At 45.0% G+C, this 25,783-nt stretch overlaps 1 protein-coding gene across 22 annotated transcripts in view; it reads left to right on the top strand.

The window, feature by feature from the left end:
* madd (MAP-kinase activating death domain) overlaps positions 1 to 25,783 on the top strand; it is a 176,714-nt gene that overhangs the window by 101,836 nt on the left and 49,095 nt on the right. For 6 of the 22 annotated variants that reach the window (XM_059651946.1, XM_059651966.1, XM_059651962.1 and 3 more), the window contains 8 exons: positions 3,113 to 3,169; positions 6,585 to 6,687; positions 7,090 to 7,276; positions 7,764 to 7,914; positions 8,930 to 9,130; positions 18,566 to 18,619; positions 20,438 to 20,532; positions 21,977 to 22,060. In XM_059651946.1, coding sequence (XP_059507929.1) covers positions 3,113 to 3,169; positions 6,585 to 6,687; positions 7,090 to 7,276; positions 7,764 to 7,914; positions 8,930 to 9,130; positions 18,566 to 18,619; positions 20,438 to 20,532; positions 21,977 to 22,060 — 932 coding nt within the window. The remainder of the gene's footprint in view (positions 1 to 3,112; positions 3,170 to 6,584; positions 6,688 to 7,089; positions 7,277 to 7,763; positions 7,915 to 8,929; positions 9,131 to 18,565; positions 18,620 to 20,437; positions 20,533 to 21,976; positions 22,061 to 25,783) is intronic. The other 16 variants (XM_059651950.1, XM_059651948.1, XM_059651956.1 and 13 more) reach the window with 10 other exon arrangements.

The raw sequence follows: 25,783 nt of genomic DNA, 5'->3' as shown, positions 1-25,783 counted from the left end.
AGCCCATTCAGCCCATGGGACTGCTCTGGCATTCACTGAGTATGCGGCCAGTTTTGTTATTCACTTGTTGATGTAGGCATCACTGGCTGACCATTTACAGCCCATCCCTAGTTGCCCCTATTTGGTGGTGAGCTGCCTTCTTGAACTACTGCAGTCCACATACTGTGGTTAGACCCACAATGCCATTAGCAAGGGAATTTCACAATTCTGACCCAGCAACACTGAAAACACAATGATAAATTTCCAAATTGAGATGGTAAGTGGCTCACTGGACAATGTGCAAGGATAGTGTTCCCATGTATCTTCTCCCCTGGTCCTTCAAGATGGAAGTGGTCATGGGTTTGGAAGGTACTGTGAATGTCTGCGGTGCATCTTGTAGATAGTACACACTGTTGCCACTGAGCATCGGTAGTGGGGGGAGTGGATGCTTGTAGATGTGGTGCCAATCAAGTGGGCTGCTTTGATGCAATGGTGTCAAGCTTCTTCAATGCTGTTGGGGTTGTACTCCTCCAGGTAAGTGGTGAATATTCCTTCACCCTCATGACTTATGCCTTGTAGATGGTGGACAGGTTTTGAGGAGTCAGGAGGTAAGTTACTTGTTGCAACATTCCTAAACTCTGGCCTGCTCTGTGTTTATATGACTAGTCCAGTTGAGTTTCTGGTCAACAGTGACTCCCAGGATGTTGATATTGGGGGATTCAGTAATGACAACACTATTGAATGTCATGGAGAGATGGCCATTGCCTGCCATGTGCGTGGCACGAATGCCACTTGCAACTTGTCAGCTCAAGCCTGGATATTGCAAAGATATTGCTCCGTTGAGCCTGGACTATTTCAGTGTCTGAGGAGTCATGAATGGTGCTGAATATTGTGCAATCATCGGTGAACATCCCCATTTCTGACCTTATGATGGAGGGTATGTCATTGATGAAACATATGAAGATAATTGGGCCCAGGACACTACCGTGAGGAATTCCTGCAGAGATGTCCTAGAACTGAGATGATTGATCTCCAACAGCAACAGCCATCTTCCTGTGTGCCAGGTATGACTCCATTCAGTGAGAGTTTTTCCCCGATAGAAGTTTTGCCAGAGCTTCTTGATGCCAAACTCAGTAGAATGCAGCTTTGATGTAAAGGGCTGTCACTCTCACCTCACCTCTGAAATTCAGCTCTTTTGTCCATGTTTGAACCAAGGCTGTAATGAAATCAGGAGGTGAGTTGCCCTGATGGAACCCAAACTGGGTGGTACTGAGCTAGTTATTGTAGAGCAGGTGCTGCTTGATAGCACTGTTGGTGATAACTTCCATTACTTTACTGATGATTGAGAGAAAACCGATGGAATGTTAATTGGCTGAGTTGAATTTATCCAGCTTTTTCTGCACAGGATGTACCTGGGCAATTTTCTACATTGTCAGGTAGACGCCAGTGTTGTAACTGTACTGGAAAGCTTGCCTAGGAGTGCAGTAAGTTCCAAAGCACACAGTACTACTGCCCAAATGTTGTCAGACCCCATAGCCTTTGCCGTATCTGCTGCCTGCAGTCATTGTACAATTGTTGATGCGTGTGAGTGTGCGCGCCCAGCGTATGGGAGTCGATGTTTGCGTGTGCACTTAGGGTACAGGAGTCATTGTTTGCGTGTGTGCTCAGTGTACAGGAGTTGATGTTTGCGTGAGCAGCCAGTGTGTGACCAACGGACTGGAATCTACTTGCATGCGCCTGTGTGCGTGGTACAGGTATCAATATTTGTGTGTACATGCATAGACTCACTGTACATGTATCAGTTTTACTGTATTTATGCATGTGCGGTCAGTGTAGGAGTCTGTTTGTTTGTGTGCCTGCAATGTTTTTATTTATAAGACCATAAGACATAGGAGTGGAAGTAAGGCCATTCGGCCCATCGAGTCCACTCCAAATTTAAATCTTGGATGATGGGCATTTCAACTCCACTTCCCTGCACTCATAAGACTATAAGACATAGAAGTGGAAGTAAGGCCATTTATGTGTGCTATCAGTGTACAGGAGTTGATGTGTGTGCAAAGATTCAATGTACACGTGTCTATGTTAGTGTGTATGTAAATGCACAGTCAGTGTGCAGGATGTGTTTGTGTGCATGCATGGGGTCACTGTACGGATGAGTGCACACACTCAGTCAGTGTACAGGAGCTGATGAGCGCGGTCAGTGTACAAGAACCATTCTGCACATGCAGCCAGTTTACTAGAGCTAAGTATGTGCATAGTCAATGTACAGGAGCTGGTGTACATGCACAGTCAGTGTACAGGAGCTGTTCTGCGTGTGCAGTCATGCTACAGCAGCTAGTGTACATGCAGGGTCAGCGTACAGGAGCAGATGTGTCATGCTTTGGGTGTCAGTGTGTGCATATGTACGGGCGTGCAGGTTCTCAGTGTACAGGAGCCCATGTGCACAGGGTCAGTTTACACATTGAAGCATATCACATCTGCTGATTTTGTTTTCTCAGCTACTTTATTCTCTTCAGCCCCCCTCTCCCTCCCATTCTCCTCCATCCCCTGAATCAAATACCTCATCGATTTTTGGCTGGGAGCATGTTAGCGAAAAGCAGTGGCTGTGTTGTATTGTGTGTGTGTGCGTGTGTGTGCACGCATGCTTCACGCACTCTGCTAATTACTACGTTCTGATTTGTCTTTCTGGTGTGTGACCTGATGACCAGTATTCCAGTGGGCTGCCTGACAGCATGTGATGGTGCCTGGGTCGAGAAATTGCTGATGTGACCCATGTCCTGGTTACTGTATGGGGGGTGTTGGGGGGTGTTCATTCTCTACTCCACCTTATTCTCAGCATTCTGTTCTGGTGTTGTTTGAAAGCAGCAGTTTCTCCCTGCTTATGTACCAATCCTTGCTGGTTGTACCCTCTCCCTGCATGTTTACACCTTGGGTTTCCCCACAGCACTGAGCCAGCTTGCCATGCAGTATTTCCCAGTCAGCCTGGTGCTGCAGAATGGGGCACTGTCTGAGTGCTGTCCTCCCCACTAACCCCTGGAAAACTGTCAAATTGAATTGCCTGTTTTTGGATGAATTTCTTTCTTTCTGCATTGTACTGCTGATTACGCACTAATTGTGATTTTGTATGTCCCAGTATTTGGGCTAAATACTATATTGGAGATAATAACGGAAGCTGGAGTGGGGAGTGAAGGTGGGTCTTCTGCATGGGCTGCCAGCTCCTTCCTTCGAATGCTGTGCCTCCTTCATTGGGCTGTTTGTTGTTTCTCACACCCTCTTTCTCCACCCTCCTCTCCTATCATTGGGTAACTGAAATCACATTGCTCTCTTTTCCTCCCTGCGCCCCCCTCCCCCTCACCCACCCTCCCCACTCACTCACTCGGCTGTCTGTCTCGTGTTTGCTCGTTTACTGCGCTTCTGGTTCTGCATGTGACCAGGATCCAAACCACCTCCCTAATGCCCAGTCCCCAGGACCTTCCTCATTTCCCAGGACCTTCCTCATTTCCCAGCACCTTCCTCTTTTCCCACCCTAACCTCCAGGACACTCCTTATTTCACCCGCACCCCAGACCCTCCTCATTTCACCTCATGCCCCACCACCTAGACCCTCTTCATTCCCCCAACCCCTTCCAGGACCCCGTTCATTTTCCCTCCACTCCCAGGACCCCTTTCATACCCCATACCCCAAACCCCTCAGTTTCCATTGCCCTTTCGTCTGACATTCCCCACTTTTCATACAATCATACAGTGCACAAGAGGCACTTCCTGCCATGCACTCCAAAGATACCATCAAAGATATACTGAATCCACACTGGTCCCACTATCCCACACTAGGCCCACTGTCTTGAATGGTATAACACTTCAAGTGATTATCGAAGTACTTTGTAAAGATTGTGAAGTTTCCTGCCTGAATTACCCTCTTTCTTAGACTATTCTCACCTTTACCGCCCTATGGGTGAAAAAGCTTTTCTTCAAAACCCCATTGCCTATTTCTTTGTGTTGCCATAGTCTTACCAGGCCACAGGGCTACTCTGTCCGAGAAGAACAAAGAAAATTACAGCACAGGAACAGGCCATTCGGCCCTTCAAGCCTGTGCTGATCCAGATCCTCTATCTAAACCTGTTGCCTATTTTTCAAGGATCTCTATATCCCTCTGCTCCCTGCCCTTTCATGTATCTGTCTAGATACATCTTTAATGACGCTATCATGCCCGCCTCTACCACCTTCACTGGCAACGCATTCCAAGCACCCACTACACTCTGCGTTAAGAACTTTCCACGCATATCTCCCTTAAACTTTTCCCTTCTCACCTTGAAATCGTGACCCTGAGCAATTGAGTCCCCCACTCTGGAGAAAAAACTTCTAGCTCTCAACCCTGTCAATACCTCTCATGGTTTTGTAGATCTCAATCAGGTTCCCCCCTCAACCTCCGTCATTCTAATGTAAATTATCCTAATCTACTTAACCTCTCTTCATAGCTAGCACCATCCATACCAGTCAATATCCTGGTGAATCTCCTCTGCACCCTCTCCAAAGCATCCACATCCTTTTGGGACTGTAGCAACCAGAACTGTACACAGTATTCCACATTTGGTCAAACCAAAATCCTATACACCCGTAACAAGACCTGCCAACTTTGTACTCAGTACCCTGTCCGATGAATGAAAGTATGCCGTATGCCTTCTTGACCACTCTATCCACCTGCGTTGTCACCTTCAGGTTACAATGGACCTGAACACCTAGATCTCTCTGTGCATCAATTTTCCCCAGGGCTTTTCCATTCACCATACAGTTTGCTCTTGAATTGGATCTTCCAAAATGCGTCACCTCACATTTGCTTGGATTGAACTCCATCTGCCATTTCTCTGCCCAACTCTCCAATCTATCTATACTCTGCTGCATTCTCCAACACTCGCCTTCACTCTCTGCTACTCCACCAATCTTAGTGTCATCTGCAAACTTGCTAAACGGACCATCTATACCTTTTATGTATATCCCAAACAACAGTGGTCCCAACACAGATCCCTATGGAACACCACTGGTCACAGTTCTCCATTTTTAGAACCTCCCTTCTACTATAACTCTCTGTCTCCTGTTGCCCAGGCAGTTCTCTATCCATCTAGCTAGTACACCCTGAACCCCATGTAACCTCACTTTCTCCATCAGCCTACCATTGGGAACCTTATCAAATGCCTTACTGAAGTCCATGTATATGACATCTGTAGCCCTTCCTTCATCTATCAACTTTGTCACTTCCTCAAAGAATTCTATCAAGTTGGTAAGACATGACCTTCCCTGCACAAAACCATGCTGCCTATCACTAATGAGCCCATTTTCTTCCAAATATAAACAGATCCTATCCCTCAGTATCTTCTCCAGCAGCTTCCCCACCTCTGATGTCAGACTCACTGGTCTATAATTACCTGGATTATCCTTGCTACCCTTCTTAAATAAGGGGACAACATTAGCAATTCTCGAGTCCTCCATAACCTCACCCGTTCTCAAGGATGCTGCAAAGATATATATTAAGACCCCAACTATTTCCTTTCTCGCTTCCCTTATTAACCTGGGATAGATCCCATCTGGACCTGGGGACTTGTCCACCCTAATACCTTTTAGAAGACCCAACACCGCGCCCCCCCACCCCCACCCATGCCGACTTGACCTAGAGTAATCAAACATCTATTCCTAACCTCAACATTGGTCCTGTCCCTCTCCTCAGTGAATACTGACAGAAAGTGCTCATTAAGAATCTCATTCATTTCCTCTGACACCTCACATAACTAGAGATAGAGGGCTGATGGTGATTTAACCTGAGGGCGAGGGAAGAGGTCGAGAGGGAGAGTTCTTAAGGGTAACATCAGCTGCTGATAGAAATTGAACCCATGCTGTTAGGATCACACTGCTTTGCAAACCAGCCATCCAGCCAACTGAGCTGAGCCCCTCTAAGCCTCCTGCCTTTCACCTTAAAATTATGTTCCTTGTTATTGACTCTTCAGCTAAAGCAAACAGCAACTTTTTTTGCCCTGTACATATATCTCTTAAATACTTGTATATCTCTATCAGGACCAAACCTGTTCCACCCTAACCTCTGCTCCAAGGAAAACAACCCAAGCATAATCAGCCTCTCTCTGTAGCTGAAATGCTCCATCCCAGGCAACATCCTGGTGAATCTCCTCCGCACCCCATCCAGTGCAATCACACCCATCCTATAGTGTGGTGACCAGATTTGGTGCACACAGTACTCCAGCTGTGGTGTAACCAAAGTTCTGTACAGCTCCAACATAACCTGCCTGCTCCTAGAAAGGTTAAAGGAGGGATCTTCACTCATCCTGCCATCCTCTGACTGTTTTTCTTGGGCACTCCCTGACAGTCTGTTGTTCCTCACCACTTGTGTTCCCAATCCTTGCTCCCTCACAATGTTTTGTTTGTTGGATTCAGTCAGCTTTCCGTGCTATTTTCTGCTGATGTGTGATGTAGGTTTGCAACTCTTGTGCACCAGATTGACTTGTAATCTCCTTCACCCACCCTGTGCCGTTGTTGTGACAGCTCTTGGCCCGGGTGAAGCTAGCCGCCAATCGCGTTGACTCTGTTTTTCTTCACATCCAGGTAACAGGAGGGCTCTGGTTGACCAGAAATCCTCAGTGATCAAACACAGTCCGACGGTGAAGAGGGAGTCTCCCTCACCACAGGCCAGAGTGAACAACAGCAGGTAGGCAGGGAGGGAATGGCAGTGGGTACGGGGTGGGGGAGAGGGGGCAGGGATGGCTGTGGGTATTTGGGGGAAGAGGACAGCAGTGGGGAGGGGAAGAGGACAGCAGTGGGGAGGGGAAGGGATGGCAGAAAGTACATAGCAGTGAACAGTGCAACCATTAGGCTTACTGTCATTACTTTGCTCATCTCTGGCCCCGTGTCAAAAATCTTCATGGGTGTGAGTTTGTGTGTAGGTGATGGAGCATGCCTGGGAAGATGGGTGGGGGCCATGTGTGGCAGGGGAGATGGGGGCCGACGTGCCTCTGGGGATTGGAAATACAGTGTATCTGTTGGGGGTCTCTATGGGTTTAGTTATTTTCATGGGGTATATAGCTGCTAACAGCTCCTATGTTTGTTGCAGTGAGAACCAGCAGTTTCTGAAGGAGTTGGTGCACAATGTGCTGGATGGTCAGGGTGTTGGCTGGTTAAACCTGAAGAAAGTTCGGCGTCTGCTGGAGAATGAGCAACTTCGAGTGTTTGTCCTGAGTAAACTGAACCGGACAATCCAGTCAGAGGAGGACGCCCGGCTCGATATAATCAAGGATGTGGTAAGGAGTCGGTCCTTCAGAACACCCAAAATCAGCAGGGCCCGTGGTCACATCTTCGTCTCGAAACAGGCTGCTGCGGTCCCCTGCCTCTTCGTCTTTTCACCAGCTTCACCAATTTTTAACCCTGTTGGTCTGTCCACTCCTTCCCATGCCCTGCAGCATTCTTCACCTGCCAACGTTCCCATCTGTATCCACTCAACCTTCATCTCACTTTAGCTTTTGCCCTGTGCCCTTATACCCCTTGCACCTCCCCACCACCACTCCACTGTCTGCTGCTCCCACCACCCCAGTCAGCCCTTTTTCTGCACACCCTCCTCACCAACCCGGATATGCAGCGTTTCTCAAGGCAGACCCAGGGGCAGTTTGGTGCTTTCTCCACTCTGTTGTAGTTTTGTGTGGCTGTAGTGTTCTGTGTATTTGAAGGGTATATTTTGTTGTTATGCATTGTGCTCTCTGGTGAGTACTGCCCTCGCTATCCCGTCTGCAGGAAATCAGTAAGAAGGTGTACCGTGGGATGCTGGATCTGCTGAAGTGCTGCGTGTCCAGCCTGGAACATTCGTATAGCAACGCAGGGCTAGGAGGGATGGCCAGTGTCTTCACTCTGCTGGAAGTTGCACACACACACTACTACAATAAAGGTAAGCCAGCACTCCCCTAGCTTTAAACAGTCAGTATAGGTGGAGAAACCTTATTCAGCACAGGAGGGGATTAGTCACTGTTCAGAATTTAGCACCTGGAATGGACAAACAAAGCAAGGGACCACAGTACAACGGGAAGATATTGAGGTGGCTGAAGGCGGGGAGAGAACGGGGAATCCCCCTCTACAGATCGCTGAAGGTAACGGGAATTGCGGAGAAGATGGTAAAGAAGGTATATGGGATGCAGTGCAAAGGCAGGCGTTGCTGGAACGATACAAGACAGTGATCAAACCAGAGCTGGAGTTGTGGGTCCAGTCCTGGTCACCACATTCCAAGGAGAAGATAATTAGTCTGAGGACAATACAGAGGAGATTTACAAGAATGTTGCCAGGGCTTGGTAATTGCAGCTGAGAGCAAAGATTAGAGCAGCTATGGTTGTTTCTGTTTGAACATAGGGCTGACTTAATCGAGATGTACAAAATGGTGAAGGGTTTGGACAGAGTGGGCAGGGAGACCCTATTTTCCCCAGAGGAGAGATCAGTGAGTGGGGTCACAGGTTTAAAGTGATCTGTTAAAGAAAGGACACAGAAATTTTTTTTACTCAGAACTGTTTGTCTGGAATTCACCACCCAGTTTGCCGATTGAGTGGAAGTCTCCAACACTTTTAAAAAGGATCCTGCATCTGCACTTGAAGCACTGTAGGCTGCAATTGACCTCAATTTACTCCATAATTCAGGACCTGATACTCAGTCTTGATAAACAGGACCTAATAGCGGTCGCTTTGTTCCAATAAACATGATCTGATAAAGGCTGCTCAGAATTATGATGGTTTTTTGTTTGATATGTAGTGATTTTTAACTGTTCTTGTTGAGTTTCTGATCTCTATCCATGTGTCTCCACTCATCCTTTGCCCCACCCACTTATCCTCTCCCTTGCCCGTCTCCTTTTCCCCTTGCCTCCCCCCACTCCTTTCTCGCCCACACCTCCCCCACTTCCATCTTTCTTCGTACACCAGAGCCTGACAAGAAGAAACGCAGTCCAACAGAGGATGGCACTGTGCCAACTAGTAAGGAGCCCATGCCCTCGAAAGGGGAGATGAAACCCCCCAGTGCACCGATGACCCACCTGCAACTCCCACCAAAAGCTCCCATCAGCAAGGGGCTGGGCGAGTATGACACCCGGAGTCTGAATGAAGAGAATTTTGTTGCTTCAGTCGGTGTGTATTGCATGTCGGTACAGGGCATATCACAACACGAGATTGAAGCAATTCGCTCAAGTCCCACTGTTATTCTGTGATTAGAGCCACATCAATAAGCTGTAGAGTCTGAAGAGGCCCATATACACACTGCCAGACCTGTGTTAACACCAGGTATGGCATAGCGTATACAAACAGTGCCTGGCCTGTGTTAACACCAGTTGAGGCCTTCTCCCATCAGGTCTGTACTGCCAACCTATGTTATCACCTGTGCTAGCCTCACTTTCCAGCAGTAGGCACACACAGCCGTGAATGTTACAACATTTCAAATGCTTATCCAAGCACTTTTTAAAGGGTGTGAGGTTTTCTGCCTCAAATGCCCACCCCACCGCCTGGGAGTGCATTCCAGACCCCCATCACCCACAGTATGAAAAATCGCTGTTCCTTAAATTCCCTGTAAAACTGCAGCCTTCATTTTAAAATACTGTTCCCTTGTTATTGACCCTTAACTGAGAGGAATAGCTGCTTTCTGTAGCCCCTGTCGGTGCTCCTCGTAATCTTTTACACTTCAAATAAGCACCCCTCAACCTGCTGTGCTCCAAAGAAAACACCCCAAGCTAATCCTGCCTCTCTACATCACAGAAATGTTCTGTCCCAGGCAGCATCCTGGTGAATCTCCTCTGTACCCCTTCCAGTACAATCATTTGAGGATCAATGGTCGGCACAACATTGTGGGCTGAAGGGCCTGTTCTGTGCTGTACTGTTCTATGTTCTATGTTCTATGTTCTATGTCCTTCATATAGTGTGGTGACCAGAACATCACTCAGTACTCCAACTTTGGCCTAACTGAAGTCCTGTACAGCTCTAACATAACCACCTCGATCTTAAAATCTATGCCTCAACTGATAAAGGCAAGTGTTCTATATACCTGCTTAACTACCCTATTACTCTATCCTGCCACTCTGAGGGGCCTGTGGATAACTGCCCTAAGATCCCTGTGTTTCTCTGAGCTTCTTAGTGCCTTGCCATTTATTGAGAACTCGCTTGTCTTGTTCCTTCTTCCACATTGCATCACCGTGCCTTAAGTTACATCTGCTACCAATCTGCCCGTCTGACCACCCTGTTTATATCTTTATCTATCTTAACACCTTGCTCCTCACTGTCAGCCACCCGGTCAATCTTTGTGTCATCCGCAGACTTACTTACCATCCCTCCCACGTTCGCATCAACATTATTTATGAATATCACAAACATTAAAGAACCCAGCACTGATCCCTGCGGTATGCTGCTGCACACCAAGCTTCAGTCACACAAACAGACTTCTGCCACCATCCTCTATCTCCTGTCACTGAGCTAATCTTTGATCCACTTTGCCAAGTTACCATGCGTCACGTGAGCTTTTACCTTCGTGATCAGTTTCCCACATGGAATCTTGTCAAAGGCGTTAAAGAAATCCTTACAAACCACATCAACTGCACTACCCTCATCCAAACACTTGGCCACCTCCTCGAGCATTCACCAGATTTATTGGACGTGATCCTCCCTCTTGTGAAGCCAAGCTAACTATCCCGGATCAAATTTTACCACCTGAGTAGAGATTAATTTTCCCCTTCACTACTTTCTCCACAGGCCTGTATTAATTTCAGGCTGCTGCGAGACCTGTAGAGACATTCCCAGGCCTGTGTTCAGACTGTCATGAGGCTTGTACAAACATTGTCAAGCCCCCATGTAGACTGCATTAAAGCTTGAGAGGGTATATTCCGGATGTTGTCATGTTGTCAGTTGCTAAGACGATACGATATGTGAACAAAGGAGTGCACTATGCAGGGTCGCCTCTATGGGTTTGAGATCGCAGTGTAGGTCGCGAGACCCTCTGACATAGTGAGTAGTTATTCAAGTTCTGTAGTTGATTAGGTTCCATAGATGAGGGTAGTTATCAGCTCCTAAGGGACGTGTATTGCCAAATAGTGTTATCAAACTATCAGGTGTAAGCTTAAAATAGTGAACTTTCACCTTGTGCATACTTTGGCCAAAGCTGTATTTTACATTCCTTTGATGCCTTCCAGGGGTGCATTGCTGTTCCATTTGTCCCCCCTCAGCTGACCCAGCGTGCAATGATCAGATTCCTAAAATCTGTGTTGCTCACTGTATCTCAAGAAGTTGACAATATGTTGCTCAGTGGCTCAAGGTTTTGAGTACAGCTCCTTCCAGAATTCCTTGATTGCCTGCTCCCTTTGCTTGGGTGAGAGATTTCTGTCGAAAGGGTTACTGACTGCATGTCTCCCTGCTGCTGAGGAGCATGACCAATGAAGAAATGTGTCTTTGTAATTTGGCTATGGGAAACTGATTGACTGGCACAGGGTCAGTGATAGTCCAGCTGTCGATTGATGGAACAGCCATTTGCTTTCAGGCTTCATTCCCTTCCCCTTTCCAAGCACTGCCATTCCTTTATCCAGCAGTCAAACAGCAAGAAAGGACATTCAGCTCTTTATTTGTCTTTGAAAGTGCAATCATTCTTAGTCCTACATCACTTGTTAAAATTTAAAAAAGGAGAACCATTTGGACCTCAGATCTGCTCTTTTATTCAACAAAATTGTCACTTACTGTCAACCCAATTCCACATGCTTGCATTATCCTCATAGTCATTACTACCCAAAGCGTGCTGGCATTCTTTTGTCTTGTGTAGACTCATTTATCCCATTTGCCTGACTGCCTTGGGTAGCTGTTTCCAAAGGTTCCCCACCCTCTTGAGTGAAAGAATTTCTTCCCAACTCAGCCATAAATGGTTGGCATCTCACTGCGAGATTGTGCCCTTTGTTTTAATTCCTCAGCCGGTAGAGAATGGGCTCTGTCTTACTCTTTCTTGCTCTCTTGCACACTCTCTCTCTCTCTCTCTCGCGTGCTGTCTCTCTCTCACGCCCGCATGTTCACTCTCTCGCGCTCTCACTCTCACACGTTTTCTCTCACACCCACACGCGCACTCTCACGTCTGCGCGCTCTCGTATGCTCTCACGATCTCTCTCCAAAGATGTCTACCTCTCTCTCTGCCTCCCACTTCACCTTGCTCCTCTCCCTGTCCCCCCCTCCCTCTCCCTCCCCCGCCTTAAGACTTAACCCAGGACCGAGTCTTGTGAATCTTTTTTGCACACTCAGGTCATGTGTGCCCTTTCCTGGGATAAGAAGCCCAACACTGAGCACAAAGTTAACCTTATTAATGCCATAAGATCAAGAAAATAGGAACATAATAAGCCATTTGGCCCAATGATCCAACTCCACCACTCAATATGATCATGGCTGCTTATTTAACTCACTACCCTGTTTTTCCGCTTTCTCCCCATTTCCTTTGACCCCTTTTGCCCCAAGAAGTATATCTGACCACCTCTAGAAAACCTTTTCCTTTTTGGCCTCAACCACTTTCAGTAGCAGAGAATTCCATGGGGGTACCACTCCCTGGCTGAAGAAATTTCTCCTCATTTCAGTCCTGAATGGCCTCCCCATTTCATTAAACTGTGACCGTTGGTTCTGAACTCCCCAGTCATTGGGAACATACTACCTGCATTTCCCCTGTCTGATCCCATTAATTTTCTTTAGGAGATCCCCCCTCATTCTTCTAAACTCAAGTGAGTACAATCCTAACTTCACCCTATATCAGTCCCACTGCTTCAAGAACCAGTCTGGTAAACCTTTGTTGCCCTCCATCCACAGCCAGAATATCCTTCCTGTGGTGCCCTTTACAATTAGTATAAAACTTGTGCAGACTATAAGGCTTAGGCTTCTGACCTGTCTCTGTGTCGCAAAAGATAGTGTTCTCCCCTTTACAATATTTTTATAGCATTAATCTCTACCACCTCTTTTCTGTTTGAACCATTTGAGATCCCAACAATTGAATGAAAGATTCATTTCCTTCTCAGTCCTAAAAGGCTGACTCCTTACCCAGATTGTTTTCCCCAATGATTTTGCATCTGTGCCCTTGAATTATTAACCATCTCACCTGAGGAAATTGTTTTTCCTCTGTGAGCTCTGTCAAAACTCTTTGCCAACCTTGATTTAGTCACCTCTTCCCCTTCTCTGTTCCACTGGAGAACAGCGTTCATGCTTCCAACTTCTCCCTCATCTCAAGTTCTGGGAAATGAGTTCTAGATCTGAATTGTAGGTGGAGATTGTCCAGAATGTTTCAGCTGACACCTAACCAGGGTTTTATAACATTCCAGCACACTGCCTTTGGTATTGTATTCTGTTTCTCTGTTCAGAAACCAGTGTAACTTGTCTAAGTTTTAATATTATTTGCATTCTCCCTCTCTTCATATTATGCCCACATTCTTCTCATTCTACCTCAAGTCTCAGTTTGTGGCAAATGGACAATGAGAATATGGATGTTTTACAGCAGCTGGACAGGGCCTTGATGAGACCACTTCTGGAGCACTGTTTGCAGTTTTGGCCTCCTCATTTGAAAGAAGAACTGATTAATTTAGGAGCAGTTCCAAGAGCGTTCACTTGACTCATAGGAGGGATGATAGGATTAACTCAAGATGAAAAATTGAGCAGGTTAGGCCAAGAATGAGAGGTGATCTGATTGAAATATGCAAGATCTGTGGGGAGTAGACATGCTAGATGCTAAATGTTTCAGTTTGTGGAAGAGACAAGATCTAGTGGAGATCATTTAAGAAAAAGAGATCTCCCTTTCAAGACTGAGAACAGAATTTTATTTTCTCTGTAGGTCATTACTCTATGGAATTTCCTTCCCCGGAGACCAGTGAGAGACTGGGTCAGTGAGGCCGTGTTATTGATTGACTGAGTTATTGAGAGAGTCCAGAAAAAGTGAAACTGAGACTGCTACCAGATCGGTTGAGGTCTTATTGAATGGATGAGCAAGCTATAAGGTCTGGATGACCTACTCCTCCTAAATCCTATGTAACTTGCACTAGATTTGTGTCTGTAGAGCTAAGGTCTTCTCTTGAGCCGCACGTTTTTACTATCCTGTCATTCATAATCTACTCTTCACATTAATCCTCCCACGGTGTTTCAATCCCCACTTCTCCACAATATCCATCCACCAAACTTCAGTTCGTTCCCCCATCCTGTGTCTGTCATCCTGGAGACTGTCACTATCCTTCAATGTCTGTTGCCTTACCAAGTTACGTATCACCAGAAAATGTTACAATGCTGTTATTTGAGTCTAGGTTTATAAAAATTGCAAAGAGAAATAAAACAAGCCGCCCCTTGCAGATCACCCCTGAAAAGTGCCTGCAGAGAGAAACTTCCATTCACCATGGCCCTTTGCTTTCTGCCATTTTTCCATTTATACTGACATTTAATTCCTGAGGCTTCCATATTCTTAATAATCCTTCTGTGTGGTACATTGTAAAGTGGCTTCCAAAAATTCATATGTACAACAATTACTGCAGTATCGTAACTAACCTTCTCTGTCGTGACATTGAAGAATTCGACTACATTGGACAGACACAATTTTCTTTTAACAGGACCGTGCTGGCTCTCCTTGATTTCAAATGAAATTTCATTTTGTCCCTGCCAATTGTTCCCAGCCGCTTTCCTATCAGCCTGATGTTGGTGACAGGACAATAGTTTCCTGGTTTATCCCTCTCCCCTTTCTTGATCCACGTTTTTTAAAATTCATTCATGATGAGGGTGTTGCTGGCTAGGCCAGCATCTATTGCCCATTTCTAATTACCTAGAGGGCAATTAGGAGTCAACCAGATTGCTGAGAGTCTCGAGTCACAGTTAGTTTAGACCAGGTAATGATGGGAGTTACCATCCCTTAAAGGACATTAGTGAACCGGATGGATTTTTCCAACCATTGACAATAGATTCATAGCCATCATTAGACAATTCCAAATTTTTGTTGAATTCGAATATGCCATGGTGGGAATTGAACCTTTGTCTTCAGAACTTGACCTGAGTCTCTGGATTAACAGCCCAGTGATAATACCACCATGTCATCACCTCCTCACATGTTGTAATGTGAATAACCCTAAACTTCCGGCACTTCTGCTATGTCCGGTGAGATTGAGAGATTGTGACCGATGCCTTTGCTACTTTCAATAATGCCAGCTGAACTCCATCTGGTCCAGGATGGCTTACCGATTTTCAGTAATGCTAATCTTTTTCAGTACGCTTAATATATCCTGCCCATAACTTCCCTCTCTTCTTTCAGTGAAACTTAAATAATTCTTCACTGTATAAAAGTTACAAAATCCCCATTTAATTCTTCATAAGAACCAGGAGCAGGAATAGGCCATCCAGCCCCTTGAGTCCGCTCCACTTACCCACCCTCTCATCATAACCCTTAATTCCTTTACTATTCAGAAAACTTTCTATCTTTGCTTTAAGAACATACAATGAGAAAGCTTCAACTGCTTCACTGGGCAGGGAATTACACAGATTCACAACCCATTGGGTGAAGAAGTTCCTCCTCAATTCAGTCCTGAAACTGGTCTCCCTAATTTTGAGGCTATGCCTTCTTGTTCTAGTTTCACCTGCCACTGGAAACAACCTCCCTGCTTCTATTTTATCTATACCCTTCATAATTTTATATGTTTCTATAAGATTCCCCTTCATTCTTCTAAAATGCACTGAATATAATCAGTCTATTCAGCCTGTCCTCAGAAGCCAACCCTCTCATCTCTGGAATCAACCTAATGAATCTCCTCTGCACCCCAACCAGTGCTAGTACATCCTTTCTCAAGTAAGGAGACCAAAACTATGCACAGTACTCCAGATGTGACCTCACCAGCACCCTATACAGCTGCACCATTACCTCTCTGCTTTTAAACTCCATCCCTCTAGCAATGAAAGACAAAATTCCATTTGCTTCCGTAATTACCTGTTGTACCTACAAACCAACTTTTTTCGATCCATGCACATGGACACCAGGTCCGTCTGCACAGCAGCATGCTGCAATTTTTTATTGTTCAAGTAATAGTCCTTTTTACTCTTATTCCTACCAAAATGGATAACTTCACATTTATCAACATTGAATTCCATCTGCCAGACCTTTGCCCACTCACTTAAACTATCTACTTCCCTCTGCAAACTTTCAAAGTCCTCCGCACGCTTTGCTCTACCACTCATCTTAGTGTAATCTGCAAACTTTGACAATCTGCACACAGTCCCCAACTCCAAATTATCGATATAAGTTTGTAAATAATTGTGGTCCCGACACTGATCCTTTCGGCACACCACTAGTCACTGTTTACCAACCAGAAAAGCACTCATTCGTTCTCACTTTTTGCTTCCTGTTAGTTAACCAATTCTCGATCCGTGCTAATACAGTGCCTGTAACGCCATGCACCTTTATCTAGTGCAACAGTCTTTTGTGCACCTTATCAAAAGCCTTTTGGGAATCTAGATAGATCACATCTACTGGATCCCTGTTGTCCACTGCACTGTAATGCCTTTGCATAATTCTAGAAAATTAGTCAAGGATGGTCTACTTTTCATGAACCTGTGCTGTGCCTGCCCAACGGGGCGATTTCTATCTAGATATCTTGCTATTTCTTCCTTAATGATAGATTCAAGCATTTTTCCCACAGAAGTTAAGCTAACAGGTCTATAATACCCCGTCTTTTGTCTACCTCCTTTTTTGAGTAGTGGCATCACTGGCTGTTTTCCAATCTGCTGGAACGGCACCAGAATCCAGTGAATTTTGGAAAATTACCACAATTGCATTTGCTATAACTCCCTCCATCTCTTTTAGCACCCTGGGATTCATTCCATCAGGGCCAGGAGACTTGTCTTATTTTTAGCACCATTAGCTTGTCCTACACTACCTTTTTCATGATAATGACTGTGTCTAGGTCCTCACCTACCTTAGTTTATTTGTCATCACTTACTGGCATGTTATTTGTGTTCTCCACTGTGAAGACTGACACAAAATACCTGTTCAATGCCTCAGCTATTTCCTCATTTCCCGTTACTAAATCCCCCTTTCATCCTCCAAAGGACCAGTGCTTACCTTAGCCACTGTTTTTCGTTTTATATATTTATAGAAACTTCTGTTCTCTTTCTCTATATTCTGAACTAGTTTAGTCTCTAATCTCTCACTTTATAACTATTTTTATGATTTTCTGTTGACCTTTAACGTTTTCCCAATCTTCTGTTTTCCCACTGATTTTTGACACTTTGTACACCTCATCTTTCAATTTGATAGTCTCCCTTATTTCCTTAAGTTATCCATGGCTGATTACCCATTTTCTTACAGTCCATTCTTTTCACTGATATATGCTTTTACTGAGCACTTTGAAACATTGCTTTGAAAGACCTCCACTATTCCTCAACTGTCCCACCATATAGTCTTTGCTTCTATTCTACTTTAGCCAACTCCTCCCTCATCCTGTTGTAGTCTCCTTTGTTTAAGCACAGGTACTTGGTATTGGATTTTACCTTCTCACTTTCCAGCTGTATTCTAAATTCATACTGTGATTGCTCCTTCCTAAGACAATCCCTAACTATGAGATCATTAATTATCCCTGTCTCGTTACACAGGATCAGGTCTACTATACTTCCAACCTCATTGGTTCTGTTACATACTGTCCAAGAAGACTATCGTGAATATATCCAATGAACTCCTCAAGGCTGCCTTGGCCAATCTGGTTTGACCAATCGATGTGTAGATGCATTCCTCTATGCCTTCGGCCTGTGCATCCAAATAAACAACTTTTTTCCCTAGCTAGCCATTTACACTTTATAGCTGTTCACAAAAGTCTTTAGGGTTTATTTTAACATTGTCTGTATTAACGTTATTATTGTTGCACATTATTATCTCTTGACCTCTGGTCTCCTATACTAACATCTCCAGTTCCAGGCTTTGCACAAAGTTCTGCAGGCTCCTTTCTGTGTTTTGTTTTAATTTCATTTCCTTTTTTATCCAGTGTATGTGACCTTGGAAAATGCTACCCTTTCTCTGGAAGGGGAAGTGTCTAGCTTGTGACTGAGTTCCATCTTCCCAGAACTCGAGCAAGAATCTACTCATGTTAAATAGAAAAAGCTTATGGTAACTTTTTATCCAATTTCTCACCACCATCCCGAGCCCACATTCCCTCCATCAATGTCCTTGAGAATCTAGCATGGTTGAGGGAAGAAAGGTGCTATGAATCTCACTAGAGAAGCTTTTGGTTTTGATCTTGGACTAGGAGTGGAATCTTTGTTGCTGTGGGGAGAGTATTGGGTCTGAAGGTGCTCCTGTTGTGGCTACTCTGAAGTTCAGTGCCAGAGTGTAGGAAGCCTAGAAGCAGAACTCTGGTTCTCCAGACAACTTAGTAATGTGGGCCACACTGGCACCCTCAAGCTTCACTGGTTCTCAGGTCACGACTAAGAAGTTATCTATCTCTATGTGGGAGTGGCTTCTACTCAGTTGTGTTGTGTCCTCCATTTCACCTATTCAGCCAATCTCTGACTGTCTGTCTTTCTTTCCTGCTTGCAATGCATCTTGGGTTGTAGAGTTGTGGAACAAGCACCAGGATATGAGAAAACAAAAAGCTTTGGAGAAACAGAGTAAGGACTTTGACAACTCAGCCCTGTCGTACAGAGTACTTTCTACTTTTAGAGCTAGACACCCTAGTTGTGTCTTCTGTTTGAATCACAGTCCTTTGCAATCTGTGCCTTAGACTCATCGTCCTTCACCCATGAATATGCAATTGGGTTTGTGTGTGTGTCTCTCTTGCTCTCTCTCCCTCTCCCCTCCTTTGTTTCTTTCTCCAGATCAGACTCTTCACCTCAACCCCTCACCCATGCTCTCTTTCCCACCCTTCTCCCTGCCTCCCTCTCTCTCGCACTGCCTCACCAAATGAACCTGCGAGTGCAGGTGTGAGGGAGTGCGTGGGGAGTGAGCTCATTGCTGTGTAGTCACAACGCATGCTTGCGTACAAGCTTGCCAATTCGTCCTTTGGCCTGAAGTCCACCCAGCAAGTGACCAATGTGCTTGGGTTGAGTTCAGCTCTTTGTCTTCCAATGCTGCCCTTTGAACCCATTGACATCAGTGTATTGGGTTATGGGATGCTACCCAAAATGATTTGGAATCGGGCTTTCATTTTTGCACATTACATTGCAGGGCATTTTTAGCCACCGCTTACTGAAGAGTGGGTAAATTGGAAACCGGGAATTGTCCAAGTATCTCTATGTGCTGGCTGGTGTTTGTGGCAAGAGCATTCACACACCTCCAGCTTCAGAGAATGCAGTGATCATCCAGAACAAATAATGGCCAAAAATTGCTGCTGAAGCATGACGACAAGCCATACATAGAGTGATGTTATCAGCAATGGTTTCACACTGAAGGATATGAGAACAGGGAGTGCTTTCCCTTTTAAAGAGAAATATGAAAGAGTGCATAAGCAGTTTACATGAATGATTCCAGATTGAGAAACTTCAGTTATCAGGATAAATTGAAGAAATTGGGGATGTTAGAGAGAAGAGACCTGACTGAGGTTTTCAAAATCATGAACTGGCTGGGCAGAGTAGATAGGGAGAAGCTACTTACCCTTATAAAAGGAAGAGAATAAGAGGGCATAGATTTAAAATGATGTACAAATGTAAGAAGAGTGAGGGGAAAACATTTTCACAGTGAGCTATTAGGATAGGCAATACACTGCCTGGAAATTGAGGCATTCAAGGGTATTGAATATTTTTTGGATAATGGTGTACAAGGATGTGGAGGGCAGGAGATTGGCAGAAGGTAATAGAGCAGACTGCAGACATGGTACACTGAATAATCTCCCTTAGCACTCTAATAATTCTGAGATTCTGAAATGACAGGGATCTGGACCTGGGGACACATCTCCGAAGGTGATCCCAGCTGCTTCCAGAGTTGGTCAGTTTGAGTGAAGAAATAGAAACAAACAGACTTTTTTTTTTCCTCTCTGCAGTTTTGGGTGAATTCTTCTAAGTAATGGGGTTTTCGATGACAGGGTTAGTTTGGGTGATTGTGAATTGTAGGACTGTCATTATTAATCGTTGAGTGGGGGACCGTAAGACTTGGGACTGTAATTGGCAGGTGTGGCTAGAAGTGAGAGGTTGTCTACTGATTTCGATTTTGTGTGGTTAAGATTGTAACCTGAGGGGCAGCCTTTCAGATATGAGCCATTGGTGTGAAAACTGAACTGTTGAAGAGAGCCTTGGGGACATGGTTACTGTACTGTATCAGCATATCCCTTTCCAATCTGTAGCACTGGAACACAAATAGCTTTAGTCTCTGGTTTCCTGAGAAGCTTTCCCTCCTTGACACTGCAGCAAGAGCTGGAGTGTTGTGACTGATTACAGGTTGCGGTTCAGCCTGGCTGCTCTCCCAAGATGTTCACTTTGGTCTCTTGCCTCCAGGTACTGAGGCCCCCAGACATGCGTCTGACTTGGACCCAGATGAGAAGAAATCGCAAGTCAGCGCCGATAGCGGTTTGAGTGCGACCAGCTCGCAGGTTAGTGCTTACTGCTTGTTGATAATAGAAGTAGCGACCTGTGGTTGCAGTGGTAGGTGGGGTACAGGTGATGGGGGATGGAGCTGAGATGGGGGCGGGTTGCTGGGTTTGGGTGATGAGCCATACTTGCTTTTGAGAAATGGTCTGGGACAGTGCCAGGCAGAGCCATGCTTGTTTAATGTTCACCGCTGAATGCATTGGTGAATCTGTCAGTGACAGTAGCTGTCATTGGCTGTGATACTGAAACAGTTCAATGTGGTTGAGGAATTGGTTTCTTTGTTTAGGTGGCATTTAGGGGTGGCACAGTGGCTTAGTGGTTAGCACTGCTGTCTCACTGCGCCAGGGACCCGGGTTTGATTCCACCTTCGGGCAAACGTCTGTGTGGAGTTTGCACATTCCTCCCTGTGTCTGCGTGGTTTTCCACCGGGTGCTCCAGTTTTCTCCCACAATCCAAAGGTGTGCGGGTTAGGTGGATTGGCGATGCTAAATTGCCCATAGTGTTCCGGGATGTGTAGGTTAGTTGTGTTAGCCACTAATGCAGGGTTACAGGGAAAGGGCAAGGGAATGCGTCCGTGTGGGATGCTCTTTGGAGGATTGGTGTGGGCTTGATGGGCTAAAGTGCCTATTTTCACACTGTAGGGATTCTGTGATCCTTTGAGGTGCGTTAGTGAATGATTGAATGCAAGTCTAAAATGCGTTTCTGTTGACAGCTATCTGGAAAGTTGCTGCTTTCTTTAAACATTTTGGAAGTATGACTATGCTTATTAAACATTTCAGGTCAGATACAGCTGGAAAGACAGGGAGACAGGATTGCAGAAGCTGTCTCAGACAGGAAAGGAGCTAGCAAAGAGCTGCTTCAATCATAAATCAAGAACAGCGTCAAGTTGCGTAGGCCTGAGATATTTTCTTCCTTCACCTTTTGCCCTAAAAGTGTTCCATTCTGTGAGAGACATGCTTTCCAAGTTTAGAAAGTGATGAATGATTTTAGACTTGTGAATGATTTCATGACTTCCATTCTGCCAAGCTACCACTTTTCAAACTGAGCCTGAAAACTGGATAGATTCTACAACAAGAAATGATTCTGCCAGGATGAAGCTTGCCTCAATATCAAGTGGGGGAGGAGAGAGTGATTGAGAAATTTAGAGCCAGGTCTGAGTGCTCCTTCATGGCTGAATAGAGGGAGTACAGAAGTGTCCTGCCAACTTCAGACATAATGTGTACAAGGACTAGAAATTGCTGCATAAACATGGATGTTGTAAACATCGGTCCTCTCCTGATTGCTCCATCAGATTAAGACTGATTCAGCTGTCAGCTCAATCAAGCGCTTTTAACATGAAATTATCTTCCATTTTGGTGTTGCTATTAATATTCTTTCCTTTATTCTTCTGTCCTCTTGCCTGCTCCTTTCCTGCACTTCCCCTCCTCACCCTCTCGATGGTGCCAGAAGAGTGACAGTGAGTCTATCACCAGCTCCGAGCCACCTGCACTCACCCGGAGTACCAGCCAGGAGTCAGAAAGCAGCACCGTGGTAGGGCAGTGATAAGCTGGGGCACTAGTATGGTGTGCCCTGCCTCTCGCGCAGTATCGTAAAAGAAACTGTCACCGAAAATGGAACCTCACTCCCAACTCCCACCTAACACAATCCAGATTCATTCAGCACAGGACAGAAACTGACCAGCTGCTTTGCAGAAATCCCAAGAATCAGTAGTATTTAGCCAGAGTACTATGGCATGGGCGGGGCTTTGAGGTATTGCCCATCACTACAAACAAATTCCTTGGGTTTTCCAGTGTGGATTCCGAAGCAGATCAACCTCTCTGCTTAAAGAAGTAACAACATAAACCCTAATATGTGCTAAACCATGAATTCCACAGGTTTCCCATGGGAGGCTGTTGTTTACACCCAAACCTGTGTGAACCTGTACAAATTGTGAGTACAGGAAAAAACTGAGAAATCTTTAGAAAATAAGAATTGCTCGAAGAATGATGGGGTTCTGTATGGATCAGTGTGGGGACCACTATTTTTTCTTAAGTCATTAATATAAGACCCATTAATGCAATTCACATCGAGAATTCGGATTTGAACCTTCTCTATTTTGATCTATTCATGGGGTGCAGCATTTATTGCCCCATGCTTAATTTTCCTTGAGAAGATGGGAGTGAGCAGCCGCCTTGGACTGCTGCAATTTTTGAGGTGCAGCTGCACCCCTACAGTATGTTAGGGAGTGAGTTTCAATGCAGGATGATAATCTCCAACAAGTGAGGCAGTGGGATCCATAGATGGATTTTGGAAGTTACAGAACCTGTGACAATGCAGGAAACTGAAAAATAGTGTGTGCAGGAAGAGAAAAGAATCTGGTCTGTGTATTGTATTGAAATCGTACTGATTGTTGAAAGCAGTTTGCTGAATGGCAACATTCTCTTTCCAACCGCCATAGAGTGGTCATCAGTTCAGGCAGTGGAATGTTTAACTGCAGTCATTAAAACAATCTAGCATAAATTATGGAGCTCTGGTCTCACTTTACAAGACACTGGTGGGAATGGATTTGAATACTGTGTCCAGTACGTGATCACTGGGACACGAGGAATTAGGGCAATAGAGAGATGACTGATGATAAGAAATGAAAATATGTCTTAGAGGCACTTGAATTTTCCACTACATTAACAGTGATAATATATTGGCATTAAAACCAATCCTGCCTTTCATCCTATATTCAGCATTTAAGTTCGACCTTCCAAAATGCATCACTTCGCATTTATCCAGGTTGAATTCCATCTGCCATTTCTCAGCCCAGCTCTGCATTCTGTTAATGTCTCGCTGAAGCCTGCAATAGCCCTCGATACTATCAACGGCACCTCCAACCTTTGTGTCATCAGCAAACATACTAACCCACCCCTCAACCTCCTCATCCAAGTCATTTATAAAAACTACAAAGAGCAGAGGCCCAAGAACAGAGCCCTGTGGGACATCACTCAGCACTGACCTCCAGGCAGAATACTTACCATCTACAACCACTCTCTGCCTTCTGTCAGCCAACCAATTCTGAATCCAGACAGCCAAATCACCCTGTATCCCATACCTCCTGACTTTATGAATGAGCCTGCCGTGGGGAACCTTATCAAATGCCTTGCTGAAGTCCATGTACACCACATCCACTGCTCGACCATCGTCAACCTGTCTCGTGACTTCCTCAAAGAACACAATAAGATTTGTAAGGCATGACCTGCCCCTCACAAAGCCATGCTGACTCCCTTTAATCACACTATGCTTTTCCAAATAGTCATAAATCCTATCTGTCAGAATTCTTCCCAAAACCTTGCTGACCACAGACGTAAGACTGACTGGTCTGTAATTTCCAGAGATTTCCCTATTCCCTTTCTTGAAAAGAGAAACAATGTTTGCCTCCCTCCAATCTTCCGGTACGAATCCCGTGGAGAGTGAGGAAGCAAAGATCTTCGCCAGCGGCTTAGCAACCTCCTTTCTCGCTTCCCGGAGCAACCTAGGATAAATCTGGTCTGGCCCTGGGGACACTTAAATCTTAATGTTTACCAAAATTTCCAGCACATCAACTTCCTCAATCTTGATATGTTTAAGCCTGTTTTCATGCTCCTCAATGTTGGCCAAATCATGTTATCTAATTTCCCACAGCTCCCTTGAATTAATAGTTTTTAAATGTCACTTTCTTTCCTATTTCAAGCTTTCGTATTTCCAAGTCTGTCTCCTTTTTCATTTCCTGTAGTTTCTTCCTCTGTCTTTGCAAATTCTCTTCTGCTTTTCTTCCAATTCTGTCCAAGGTTTATTCATTTCTTTTTCTCTTCTTTTTCATTTTGAACTGGATTGTAGGTTCTTCTAGCTGTGATATCTTAATTTCAGGTGGCACCTTCTTCTGATTATAAAGGTTAGATAATCAAGTTCAGTGTCTCTTCCTTACTAGATGAATATACAAACAGGATAAGCTATTGAATCCTAGAGTCCCTACAGTGTGGAAACAGACCATTCAGCCTATCGAATCCACACCAACCCTCAGAAGAACATTCTACCCAGACCCACCCCATCACGGTAACCCTGCATTTCCCATGGCCAATCCACCTAACGTGCACATCTTTGGATTGTGCAGGAAATCAGAGCACCCAGAGGGAACCCACACAAACACAGGGAGAATGTGCAAACTCTACATACAGTTGCCCGAGGGTGGAATTGAACCAGGGTCTCTGGTACTGTGAGGCAGCAGTGCTAACCACTGAGCTGTCATGCCGCCCATGTGTGGACAGTGGCTCAGTGATTAGCACTGCTGCCTCACAGCACCAGGGACCCAGGTTCGATTCCACCCTTGGGCAACAGACTGTGTGGAGTTTGTACATTCTCCCCATTTCTGTGAGGGTTTCCTCCGGGTGCTCCGGTTTCCTCCCGCAGTCCAAAGATGTGCAGGTTACGTTGATTGATCATGGGGAAAGGGGAGGGGGATGGGTCTGGGTGGGATGCTCTTCGGAGGGACGGTGTGGATTTGTTGGGTCGAATGGCTTGTACCACACTGTAAGGATTCTATGAAATAGATCCTTCTTTCTACCTTCAGTTTATCTGTTACATCTATCAATTTAGACTTTGTCAAACAATCCACTGTTATATGGGGTTCCAGATTTATGAATACTTGTACTTAGGAATGCGATCCCATACAGGGGGTTCATTTTAAAGATCCAACGTACGAGCATTTCCTGTTCTTAGATCTACTTTATGTTGTCCTGCATTGTGTTCTGACTTGTGTACAAATCGACTTGCATACAAATCAATTTGTGAATGAATTGTAGAACAGAAACTTTTTGTGAACTAGGAACTGTCTGTATGTCGTCTTCTCCCAGGAAACACATAACATTCAAAACCTTTTTCAAAATCCAATCCACTCAATTACCTCTACTGCAACATTCCTGTATTATGTTCAACAACTTCATGTACTTGTTTCTTGAGCAGCGGAATAAATGCGTCTTAAGTGAATTCAAATCGCAGCAAGCACGTCCCCTTTTTGCAATCCCAGTTGATGCTACAATTGGACACATCAGATCCCAAAATGAAATCTGGTTTGATTGTTTTCATTTATTTAACATGGTCATTCACTGAAACATAGGTCCACAGGCTACACGTTTTCTTTAAGGATAAAACAAGTTTATTCCAAATAAATCAAATCAAAGAAAAAAAATCAACATATCTGATTATACAACACTTTCAACGATCTTAAAACACGTGAAAAAGTCTCATCTA

Source organism: Stegostoma tigrinum, chromosome 17 (assembly GCF_030684315.1).
Source record: "Stegostoma tigrinum isolate sSteTig4 chromosome 17, sSteTig4.hap1, whole genome shotgun sequence".
NCBI lineage: Eukaryota > Metazoa > Chordata > Chondrichthyes > Orectolobiformes > Stegostomatidae > Stegostoma > Stegostoma tigrinum.
The sequence above is the reverse complement of the archived record's forward strand: the minus strand, read 5'-3'. Positions and strand labels throughout refer to the sequence as shown.